The sequence below is a fragment of the Peromyscus maniculatus genome, chromosome 1 (assembly GCF_049852395.1).
Source record: "Peromyscus maniculatus bairdii isolate BWxNUB_F1_BW_parent chromosome 1, HU_Pman_BW_mat_3.1, whole genome shotgun sequence".
NCBI classification, from domain to species: Eukaryota; Metazoa; Chordata; class Mammalia; order Rodentia; family Cricetidae; genus Peromyscus; species Peromyscus maniculatus.
Genome location: NC_134852.1, coordinates 2,117,558 through 2,130,237, shown reverse-complemented (window position 1 = coordinate 2,130,237; position 12,680 = coordinate 2,117,558). Strand labels below are relative to the sequence as shown.

Genomic DNA, 12,680 nt, shown 5'->3' with positions numbered 1-12,680 from the left:
TGGACACCTTCAATAATGTTGCCTTTAAGATAAAATCAGTATATGCTTTCTGACATCAAGGAAGGGCACACACAATATAGAATGCTGTCTCTCTTTCAGCTGCACTCCTTTCTGAGGAAGACTCATTTCAAAAATCCTGTTGGAGAAAAAGTGAATATGAACCAGAGAGAAAACCAGCAGGGAGAGTATGACATTTTCCAGATTTGGAATTTCCCAAATGGATTTGGGTTTAAGGTGAAGATAGGGGAGTATAGTCCATATTTCCCACATGGTCAACAGCTGAATATATATGAAGATGTGATAGAGTGGTCCACAGGAAATAGACAGGTGGGTCTGACCTAACTGTAATCATTTCTGTAACACCGTGGTAACATTATTAGGTGGAGAAATACATTGTCTCATTGAGAAGCATTTTCTAGCCTCTAATTTATATTTTCTCTTTGCATTTTTTGATGTGACATTTCATTAATTCTTTGAGGGTCTCAGACATTCATGCCACACATACTGTGAATTTTTATCTCTCTAGAATAGGTTTCTGGTTTTTATTATATAAACAAAATTGATTGTTACCACTGTACTACCTTATTTCTCGTAAAGTAAGCAATATCCTCTCGAAGCCATTCTGATTACTACACAGTGATTTTCCTTTTTTCTAGTGAAATAGATGCTGAAAGACTGAGGCTAAATGTAAGGAGGATTTAAGTAAACACATGCAAAACATAATTTCTTATAATATAATTTGCTTTAATCCTTTTTATCAGCAGGCTTCTAAATGATCAACATTTCTAACGGTACATTAAGATAATATTTTCATAAGCATTTAGATACCCTATAAATAATAACAATTTTCTTTTTGTTTTTTCCTTTTTTTCAATTTAATGTGTATGGATATCTTGCCTTCATATATGTCCCTGCCACACTGGTATGCCTGGTGCATATAGATGCATATAGACTTGGATCCCTGGGAAGTGGAGACAGTGCTGGGCCACACAGTGGGTGCTAAAAATCAAACTGGGCCTTTTACCTGATTAGTAATTGTTACAGATAGCTGAGCCAATTCTCCAGTCCTGAAGCCTGTACTGTGTAAACGAAATTGCTCACTAGAGGAATGTTTCTTTGTCCCACTAATTCTTTCATGGTCCCCCAAACAAGGGTGTGTCTAATTTCCATATGTGTGTGGGGAGGAAGTGTTATTAGCAAAATAAATGGTTTTTGAAAATTTATAAATGATTTCTTCTATTATAAGTCTTGGTATGATATAGGTATGACTTGGGATGTGGGTAATTTTATGGTATCCTAATCCAACTTCCCGTCTATAATTTAGCTTGAAATTTAAAGAAGCTAACTTCAAAAAAAAATTCATTCTTGATATAAAGTTGTATCTCATGAAGACCAGATAGTATAAAATCTAGAAAAATATTACTTTTCAGAATGACAAGGAAAGTTATTATCAGGGAAGAGGACATATGAGCTGAAGGTATAGAAACTGCACTTTCTATCCATTCAGAGAGCAGGAATGAAATTTCAAGTGTTTTCTAACCAAGTTCACTTGAGCATTACAAAAACATCCACTGGAGGCATACAGAAGATTAGGAACAATACAAGCAGTGCTCTACTCCCAGACATAAAATTTTCTATGCAGAAAAGAGGAACAAATTATATAGAAATCAAATCAATAAAACTCCAAATGTCAGAGACATAGGCTTAAATGTGAGTATGTTCAAAGACATACAAAAGTAAGAATTCAAAGAATGACTTTAACAGTATTCCAGGATATCAAAGAGGACACAAATCACCTCCAGAAGAATCCAATGAGATCACAAAAACTTGCATACAATAAGGGACTGAGTGAGCAGATCACAAACACATTTCAAAAGGTATAAACAAATGAAAAAATTCAAACTAAAATATGTAAATAAAGGAAAATAAATCCAATAAATATCCTAATACAAATTCTCACTAACAGAATATTTCAAGTTGGAGACAAGATGGCAGACTTGAAGACAGGGCAGAAAAATTAGAAAACTTAAACTGTGACAAAGATAAAAATTAGGACAAGTGAAAGATATATGGGACCAGGGGCATAGGATTAAAGGAACAAATTTCCAAACAATGAGCAGAAGAAAAGAAGAAGGACTTACCAAGACATCAACAATATATCTAGTAAAACACAATGGAATTTTCCAAAATATTGGGAGATATGTGTACATGTAGAGACAGGAAGCATTTAAATTCTAAATACATACCAGAAAAAGAAAATCTTCCCATGACATTTTTACTTAAAATTTCAATTATAAAAGAAAAGAAAGGAAACAAAGGCTGCAGAGAAAGAAACACATTTCTTCAAAAGGTCCCTGACAGATAACAGCAGATTCCGCCATGAACTCTATTAAAAGGGGAGAGCATCAATGATGCAATTAAAGTAGTTAGAGAAACAGCTGCCAAATCCAGTTACTATGCTCAACAAAGTTATCCTTTATAATCAATGGAGGCTCTTCATGGGTATAAACTTGGCTACATGTGGAATTTATTAAACCTCAAAAAGGTTAAAAAGTATGGAAGGCATACTTGAGAGTTTTTTTTTTACTTAATTTCAAGTAGGAAAATACACTTGTTATCCAGATCTTTAAGATAAGAAGACATGCCTTATATCGAGTGATGGTGGTACATGTCTTAATCCCAGTACTCTGAAGGCAGAGGAAGGTGAATCTTTGATTTCAAGGCCAAGCTATTCCTCAAATCAAGTTCCAGGGCAGCCAGGGCTACAAAGAGCAACCATGTCTGTGAAATAAAAAAAAAGAAAGAAAAGTAAGTCATGCCTTTAACTGACATCTTTAAAGCTGGGAAAAGACACATCTTTTATCTGGATCTTAAGTAGGGAAGACACAACTTTAAATTAAAGCATTTGATCTTGAAAATTGACCTCTAATCTGGGCTATCCCCTCTGCTGGACGCCTATATAAGGACACAGAAAATTGAAACTTGTGCTATTTGTGTGCTTGCTCTCACCTTGCTAGTGATTTCATTTCTTCACTGGCATTAGAAGCTAAATTTATGGGAACTAAGTGTTTAATAAAGATCAACTGAGACATTCCATATCAAGGAATGAGAAGTTTCTACTTTCCTGGACTTACTATTTATACCTAGCAATTGTTAGATTAGCTAGACCACATCCTAAAAGACATCCTAATAGATTACAGAGAGACAGAGTCAGATTCACTTTAAAATTTCTGTTACTCTAGAGAACCCTATCTAATACAGAGACATACCAATGTTCAGGGAGGTATGTAAGTTATAAGAATTCATAACCACTCTAACATTTCTATGGAAGACACATGAAGAAATACTACACACTGAAAATCAGGATAAATAAAAGTGGTCCTAGAAGACAAAAACAGCATGAGAACACTGGAGAGAAAAAAACTGTTATCAAACTGTATCATGTGTTGCATTAACAAAATAGAAAATAATTAGCATATAATTATCAATAACAATTCAATGTTAAACTTTTCATTCTCTAATCATAATACACAAGCAAAAAGATTGTTTTGTAAATACCAACATTCATTTTTACTTCCAAAAACAAACCACACTTATAAACTTGGAGAGATCCCTTCTGTAAATACAGAGGAAAATAATTTTGAGGAAATGGATTATAATAAAGAAAATGATAGTCTAAACACCTGGATAGACATGGATTGAAAATATTCTCAACTAAACACTGAGTGATGTAACTAAAAAAACACTCCAGAAAGATCTGTTCCCTGTGACAAACATGACTACATTCCAGGGACAGGATGGTTCAACATATGCAGATTTATCTGCTAAGTAAATGCTGCACAAAAATATACTCAAGCACAGGACTATGTGATTATGCAAATATGTGCAGATAGGGCTCTTACCAAACTTCAGCATCAATTCAGATTTAATATTTAAAACAAAGAAGAACCTGACAAAAATAAAAGGAAGTTATTCTGAATAATAAGGTTTTCTTTTTTATTATTCCAGCCTAATCACTTTAAATTTTTTCCCATGGCATTTCTATTGAAAACATTGAAGAAAAACTCAAAGAGTTTCCATGAAAATTCTCAGTGAGGTCAGTCGTATGTGGCAGTGCACATTTTTAATCAAAACTCTTGGAGGGAGGCTCAGGCAAAACCTTCTCAGTTTATGGCTAGTCTGGCATACATAAAGAGTCCATATGAGCTAGGGTTGCATATAGAGACCATCACTCAAAAGAAATGAGCAGAAATTGGACAGAGATGATATTGTTAGTTCCACACATTTGCCTGAAAATATCACGATGTCATTGTTTTTTCTGCTGAGTAATTCTCAATTGTGTAAGTGTACCACATTTTATTTATCCATTCTTTGGATGAGGGGAATCATCCTGAGCAATGTAACACAGACCCTGATACACAAACATGGTACATCCTCATTCAAAAGTGGATATTAGATGGAAAGCAAAAAAAAAAAAAATAGGGCTAAACTCCACAGCCCCAGAGAATCTAGGTAACAAGGAAGACATTAAGAGGGACACATGGATCACCCTAGGAAGCGGAAAATGATGATACCTCCTGGATAAACTAGGGGTAAAAGGAAGAGGGAAGGGAACAGAGGATGGAGACATGAGGAGCTGGGATGGTCCGGTTGGAGGAGGGATGAAGAGGGAGAGCAACAAAAGAAACATCTTGATAGAGTGGGGCATTATGGCATTATGGGGTTAGGGAGAAAACTGGTGCCATAGAAACTCCCAGGATTTTCCAAAAGTGACCTCAGCTAAGACTCCTAGAGAGGGTGCCTGAACTGGCCTTCTCCTATAATCAGATGTTTTACTACCTTAATTCTTTCATAGAACTTTCATCCAATAACTATAGAAGCAGATGTAGATATTCATAGCCAAGCACTGGGCCAAGCTCTGGCAGTCCACTTGAATAGGGGTAGAGGAATTATTTCATCAAGTTGGGTCAAGATAATGACAGGACAACACACAGAGAAAGCTAACCCAAGTAGTAGGAGCTTAGGGTCTCTAAACATACAGCTAGGGACGCTCCATGGTACCTAACTAAGCCCCTTGCATGTGAGTGATAATTATGTAGCTGAGTCTGTTTGTAGCCCTTGCAGTGGGACAAAGATCTGTCCCTGGTACATGATATGGATTTGGAAACTATACCCTCTGGTGGGATTAATTGCTCAGCCTTGATGCAGGGGGGAAGAAATTTGTCCTGCCTCAACTTGGTATGCCATGCATTGTTGACTCCCATGGGAGCCCTTACCCTTTCTGAGGAGTAGATAGGGTGGTAGAAAGGAGGTGTGGAGAGGGAACAGGATGAATGGAGGGAGAGGCAATTTTGGTTGAAGTAAAATAAATTATTTCTTCAAAAAGAAATTGAAGAAGGATAAACATTTTCTCCACTCTTCTTGAAAATTGTCTTTAAACTTAACAAGTACAAGATGAAATGATAAACATGAAATACAGAAATAATGTAAGAAATGTGCTCAATGGTAGCATACTTTAATTCCAGCATTCAGGAGGCATGAGAGGCAGATCTATGTGTGATCTAAGTTAACCTATTCTACATATATAGTTGAGGTATACCAGCAATACATTGTGAGAACCTATTTCAAGAAAACTAGCTGGATCAAGAAAAGAGAGGGAGAACAAGGAATAGGAGACCATGGTAAATGAAGACCACATGAGAAAAGGAAGAAACAAAGAGCTAAAGAGGCCCACAGAAATCCACAAAGATACCCCCACAAAAGACTGTTTGCAATGGTCGAGAGACAGCTGGGACTGACCTACTCTGGTGATGGGATGGCCAAACACCCTAATAGTTGTGCCAGAAACCCCATACAAGGACTGAGAAATCTGGATGCAGACTTCCACGGCTAGGCCCGTGGTGGAGCACTGGGAGTCTAATTAGTGAGAAAGAGGAGGGTGTATATGAGGAAGAATTGTTGAAACGAAGGTTGGATAAGCACAGGGACAAATTACCAAATGAATGGAAACACATGAACTATGAACCAAAGGCTGAGGGGCCCCCAACTGGATCAGGCCCTCTGAATAGGTGAGACAGTTGATTGGCTTGATCTGTTTGGGAGGCATCTAGGCAGTGGTACCAGGTCCTGGGCTCGTTGCATAAGTTAGCTGTTTGAAACCTGGGACTTACGCAGGGACGCTTGGCTCAATCTGGGAGGAGGGGACTGGACCTGCCTGGACTGAGTCTATCTGGTCGATCCCAGTCCTTGGGGGAGACCTTGATCTGGAGGAGGTGGGCATGGGGGGGTGAGCTGGGGGGGAAGGGGAGGGGGACAGGAAGGGAGAGAACAAGGGAATCTGTGGCTATTATGTAGAACTGAATAGTATCGTAAAATAAAATAAAAAACAGGTGCCCTAGGAAAAAAAAGAAAACCACAGCAAAAAAAGAATATTTGGAAATAAACAAAATGTGTAGAAAGAGTTAGAGGCCATGTGATTTTGATACAGAACTCAATACACAATAAAGAATGCAAAGTGAGTATGCAATAATCAGCAGCTGTCTAAACCAGTATATAGATCACTATCACCAGGTTTTGATCAATACAAAGTTTTTGTATTATAAACTTAAAGAAATCCGTTAATTAACTTAAACTATCTAACTTTTATTCCAGTTCCCCAAATACTTGCAGCCTTTGTAAGGCACTTTGACCTCAGGAAACATTGCACGTTAAGCTCCATACAAACCAGCCCAGCACTTCTTCACAAATGCACCAGGCTCTGCCTATTTAGCAGTTTTTTCTTTACAATTTATTTGTCATGCTTTGCAGTGGTATTTATTGGAGTTCTTGTTTCCTATTAGAGGTTTGAAGAGATATTTATTTCCCATATTTCCGATATCCATTTATCCTAGCTTGCTACACCGTTGCTGTGACTAAACACTGACCATCACCAAACTGCGGAGGAAGGGTTGATTAGAATCATGGGTTACAGTAAAAGGAAGACAAAGTAGAAATCTGGAGACTGCAAGTAAATTCTGAAGGAAAACTGCTCAATGGCTTGCTTTGCTTGATCTCCCAAATAGCCCTGCATAAAGAGAGCACTGCCCACAGTGGACTGGGCACTCCTACATGAATTACCCATTAATAAAATGCATAAATAATATGAGAGCAGCTACTTCCTTGGAGAGAAATATTTTAGTTAGAGTTTTCTCTAACTTTTCAATGATCTTTCTGTCAACGTAATGAAAATTAAGTAGAAAAATTAGTTTGCACTCTGTGGTGTTTGCCCACAGCAAACAACCCTTTTTTTATTTCTCAATTTCTAAGATTGGGAAGCTGCTCAATTTTACATCAGATTGTTTTCATACATTTGCTTTTGGGGCATTATAAAACATACTAAGTTTAATGTGGTCACTCATTTGGTGTATGTAAAATAGTCTTATCAATATTTTAACATGCTAATGTAATACAGTTATGGGAGGAGTATGTAAAACTCCTGATAGCAGCGTATGTCTGATTTTCCTCAGATGCCACCCTCTGTGTGCAGTGCTGATTGTGGTCCTGGATTTAGAAAATTCTTGCATGAGGGAATTGCAGCCTGCTGTTTTGATTGCATCCCCTGCCCAGAAAATGAAGTTTCTAATGAGACAAGTAAGTGTTTGCTGCTGAGATAAATCCTTCACATAGATCATCTTCTCCCAAACACACTGGAATGACAAAAGATTCTAAAAGATGTATGTAAAAATAAGCCAGATCACATTCCCAAGATAGTTTTTATAGAACTATTATTATTAACAATGTCACTTTAATTAACATGTTATGCTATGCTGTGACATACATGTTTGACTCGTTGAAAACCCATTGTAAGTGACCTTTTCTCAAAGAAACATTCAATAATCAAACTAAAAAATGAGAGGATCCTATACAATGTCTTAACTAGTGAAAAATCCTCTCTGGAACTACATGTAGATTAGATTTCAGTCATGAATCTTTAATTTTTTTTCTACTTCCATGTCTGTATGTGATGTTACATAATTTTATATTTACCATGTACATGCAGGAAATCAATGGAGAAAAGACTAGGGTATCAGACCCATTGAACACTTTCATGTGGGTACTAGAAACCAAATCTAAGTCCTCTGTAAGATTAATAAAGATTGGAAATAATTGCTTTGAAAATTATAAAAAAAATCAAGTATTATAAGGAAGATTTCAAGCAATATCCAGAGAGCCCCAATTTTAAAGGTTCAATATGATTTGAAATCTAGGGAATTGTGGATAAGTGTTGACACAGAATGTAGAAGTATTGAGACCTATAGTCAATTTGTTTATATACAGCACACAGTTAATAATGTCAAAAAGTAGGAGATTAAAATGGTTTTGTATGAAAGCAACAAGCCACAGTTATTCAAATGGTGATGTCACCTACACAGCCCATGTTAGTTAAATGATTGTTTGTTTAGAGTTGGTTACAGAAAAATGGCAGACACATAGGCTTTCTCTCATAGTACCTGTCATCCTTTATAATGAAAGACAGCAAAGGACATTTATGGCCATTAAAGATGATTCAGAAATCAAACACCTTGCTACTTAATCTGCTGATGAATTCATCCCTAGGACCCATATAGTAGGAAGAGGTTTACAACCTCTAGAAGTCATGTTCTGATCTCTGTGCACTCACACATACAACATACTCTAATTTAATCACACAAACTGTAATGAAACTGTTTTAAATATAAAAACATATAAGAGTAAAGGGTATTGCAACAATAAATACAGCAACAATTAACAAAAAATATTTCTATCATTTCTTTAATTATGGTTATGTATGTGGTTACGTATACACAATTGCAGGTGCACATGAAAAGTAACCAAGGCCCCTGTAGTTAGAGTTACATCCAGTTATGAGACGCCCAGGATGGGTTCTTGGAACTGAATACAGTTCTTCTCCAAGAGCAGTACATTTTTCCTCACAACTGAGACCACATTCCATTCCACTAAACAAATTAACTAAATACATGTGTCCATAAATTTATTGTTCTAGATAAAAAGACTTGAAATCTAGAAGCACATCGTCTCTGTATTCAATTATCCAATGATTCAAAGAAAGTGTAGCCTCATTTCATAAACTTTACTTGGTGGAGATTACAATTTATGGATGGATTAATATTCCTCACAACAAATCTTCTGTGCTGTTGCTCTTGTTTGAATTTTCTTCCTTTATTGTGCTCATGGTATTGTATCAATATCTACCTCACACTTGAGTACACTAAAATAATCTGACAGTCACATAGATGGAAATTAGTGAAGGAGGAAAGTGGTTGTCTATTCCCAAAGATGATGGAATCAAGATGTAGCTCATTTAAATGATAAGTATATACAGAGAATTCCACCTTTGGGTTAGGGTTAGTGATTCTTATGAACAAGACACAGGGATAAAGCATTCCTAATGCCAGGTTGGGATACAACTGAGGACATATTTATTTGGTTTATTTAACTTTTGCATTTTAAAACATAAAAATTATATTTATGTAATATTCTTCTCTCATTCTTATCCTTCTATTTTCCTCATATAAACACAACCACTCTCATATTTGAGCTCTGTTGTTATTTTTACATGTAGACACACATACACTTAAACAAACACACACCCAACTTACTGATCCTGAAGGGACTTTAGTGAGGCTGATTATGGCAAATATGGCTACTTCCCCATTCCCTTTTCCTTGCTAAAATCCATTAGATTCCAGTGAAATTTTGAATGAAATTGGCCCCATCATAAGGTGTGGTCTTGATGGGGAAGGTGTAGTCTTATTGGAGGAAGTTTGTCACTGTGGATGCAGACTTCAAGGCCCCTTAAATGCTAAAGCCATACAGAATGAGACAGCTTACTTTATGTTACCTATGGGTCAAATGATGGAAAATGCTTAACTTCTTCTCCAGCACCATGTCTGCCTGAATAGCAAACATGGCCCACCATGATAAAAATGGACTGAGCCTCTGAACTATAAGCCACACATTTAAATCTTTTCTTTTATAAGAACTACTGTGGTTATGATTTACTTTACAGCAATAGAACCCCTAACTGGGGCTACATTCCTAAAGCTAGCCACCAGGGTCTATTCCCTTATTTAGCCACATTTTTTCCTGAGGTCATCAAGGTCAAGCTACCAAAGTATTGAAGTTCAACTAGCAAAAACTCCCCTGAAGATCTCCTAATTAACATGTCCAATCAAAATTGAAAACTTCATCCTAACCTGGGGTTCCCATGTTTCCTTCATAAACTTCCATTTTCCTAAAGGCCACATCTCTGTCCTCTCTATTCAGAGGCAGTTCTTTGTCCTCCCTGACCTAAGATCCTTTCCCCCTCTCTCTTTTGTTGCTTTACCCTTCTCCTTCATTCTCTGTCTCTTGTTTTTGCCTCCTATTTCCTGGCCACAGTCCTCTGGTGCAAATAAATATACTTTGTTTGAGACCTTGTTCTTGAATTGTGCAGACTCCATGGGTCCTACTGATTCTGTTTATTATTTCTTCTATGTCAGTGGTTTGGGGCTGGTAATTTGAAAGTAGAAAGCATATCACAGGACATGTCCAAATAGGAAACACAGTCTCTATCAATTACAGGAACAGTGGTCATAAAACACACAGAAAGACATCAGGAGGCACTACAACCATGGGATCTGATACATTAAAATAAACTCTGTGCAAAACAATGGTTAATGATTTTATCCTCTTTCAATTCACCAGTTTAAGTCCTTTCATCATGGTATTCAGAATTACTTAAAATAGCTGTGCTTTCTGATAATATAGCAAATGGCATCATCAACACTCAGTTAAATAGAAAACATAATGATTGTTTGATTTCATTCCTCAAAAGACAATGGATATTTTGAAATGGAAGCATTGCTATGCAGCAATGTCCATCAAATAAATCATCAGAAACAAATGCAGATATTGCAATGCTTCTTCAACACACTTAATTGAAATGTCTTGTCATGCACTAATCATACATTTCTCTCTCCATCAGATGTGGATAAATGTGTGAGGTGTCCAGAGGACCAGTATGCCAACAGAGAGCAGGGCCAGTGCATTCCCAAAGCAGTGATCTTTCTGAATTACAAAGATCCCTTGGGGATGGCTCTTGCCTTAATGGCCTTGTGGTTCTCTGCATTCACAGTTCTGATTTTTGGGGTCTTTGTCAAGCACCATGATACTCCCATTGTGAAGGCCAATAACCGGAATCTGAGTTACATATTGCTCATCTCACTCATGTTTTGTTTCTTGTGCCCCTTGCTCTTTATTGGCCAACCCAACTCAGCTACCTGTGTAATGCAGCAAATCACATTTGGATTTGTATTCACTGTGGCTGTTTCCACTGTGTTGGCCAAAACAGTTACTGTTGTTCTGGCTTTCAAGGTCACAGCCCCTGGAAGAAAGTTGAGGTTCTACCTGACTTCAGGGGCTCCCAACTATATCATTGCCATCTGTACCCTCATCCAAACTATTCTGTCTGTAATCTGGCTGGGAGTTTCTCCTCCCTCTATTGAAACTGATGCACACTCAGTGCATGGCCAAATCATCATTGTGTGTGACAAGGGCTCAGTTACTGCATTCTACTGTGTCTTGGGATACCATGGCTCCCTTGCTTTGGGAAGCTTCATTGTGGCATTCTTGGCCAGGAATCTCCCTGACAAATTCAACGAAGCCAAGTTGCTGACCTTCAGCATGCTGTTGTTCTGCAGTGTCTGGGTCACCTTTCTCCCTGTCTACCACAGCACCAAGGGTAAGGTCATGGTGGCTGTGGAAGTCTTCTCCATCCTGGCCTCCAGTGTTGGCCTGCTGGGATGCATCTTTTTCCCCAAGTGCTACATAATTTTATTAAGACCAGGGAGAAATTCTCTTCAAAAGTTAAAGGAGAAAACATCATTCTGAACTGACATTTCCTTAACTGAAACTGACAGCTTTAGTATTGGTACAGAACCATCTCTTAGGATACATTACAAGATGCATTAGCTTGTGACTCTCAACCATTCTTCTAATGATGATGCCCTGATTTGTCATGAATACTGCTTTTCTGTACATTGTCTCTTATAAAATTCCAATCAACCACCTTTCCACAAGACCTGGCTATTAAACAACATTCCACTGTTCAAGCTCTCTTCTTTCTCTAATATACAATAATGTTTCTAATAAACTGTGTTCTTCTTTTGATATCTGAGTGAATGTGAGACTTTGATAACACAATGGTGAGACTAAACCCAGTGTGTTGTTCTCACACACAACTCTTCCCTAAGCACACACTCTCCCACATCCACCATGCCTCCAATAAAACTTCCAAAAAGAGAAGGACTTCAAAAGAAAAGAACCAAAGATACCAAAACATTTTATAGTAAGACAAGACAAAATAACATTTCTTTAAGTTTTTCTCAGCAATTTGAGTTTCCTCTTTAGTAAATTCTGGGATTAGATAACTATTGTATTTGAAAATTGAATTATTTTTTTCTTTTTTACCTAGTCTTTTGAGTTGTTCATGTATTATGGATATAAGTCCTCTATCAGGTGTGGAGATGGTAAAAGCCTTCTTTCCATTCCTTAGGCTACTGCTTTGACTCATGGATAGTGTCCTTTGCCTTAGAGGAGCTTTTCATCTTCATGAGGCCCTGTTTGTTAGTTGCTGGTCTCACCGTGTGCATTAATAGTGT

General features: G+C 37.2%; 1 protein-coding gene across 8 annotated transcripts in view; it reads left to right on the top strand.

Annotated features, from left to right (window-relative positions):
• LOC102906765 (vomeronasal type-2 receptor 116-like) overlaps positions 1–11,910 on the top strand; it is a 35,461-nt gene extending 23,551 nt beyond the window's left edge. For 6 of the 8 annotated variants that reach the window (XM_042269750.2, XM_042269748.2, XM_042269749.2 and 3 more), the window contains 3 exons: positions 100–327; positions 7,506–7,629; positions 11,006–11,910. In XM_042269750.2, coding sequence (XP_042125684.2) covers positions 100–327; positions 7,506–7,629; positions 11,006–11,910 — 1,257 coding nt within the window. The remainder of the gene's footprint in view (positions 1–99; positions 328–7,505; positions 7,630–11,005) is intronic. The other 2 variants (XM_042269754.2, XM_042269755.2) reach the window with 1 other exon arrangement.
• Positions 11,911–12,680: the final 770 nt, after the last annotated feature.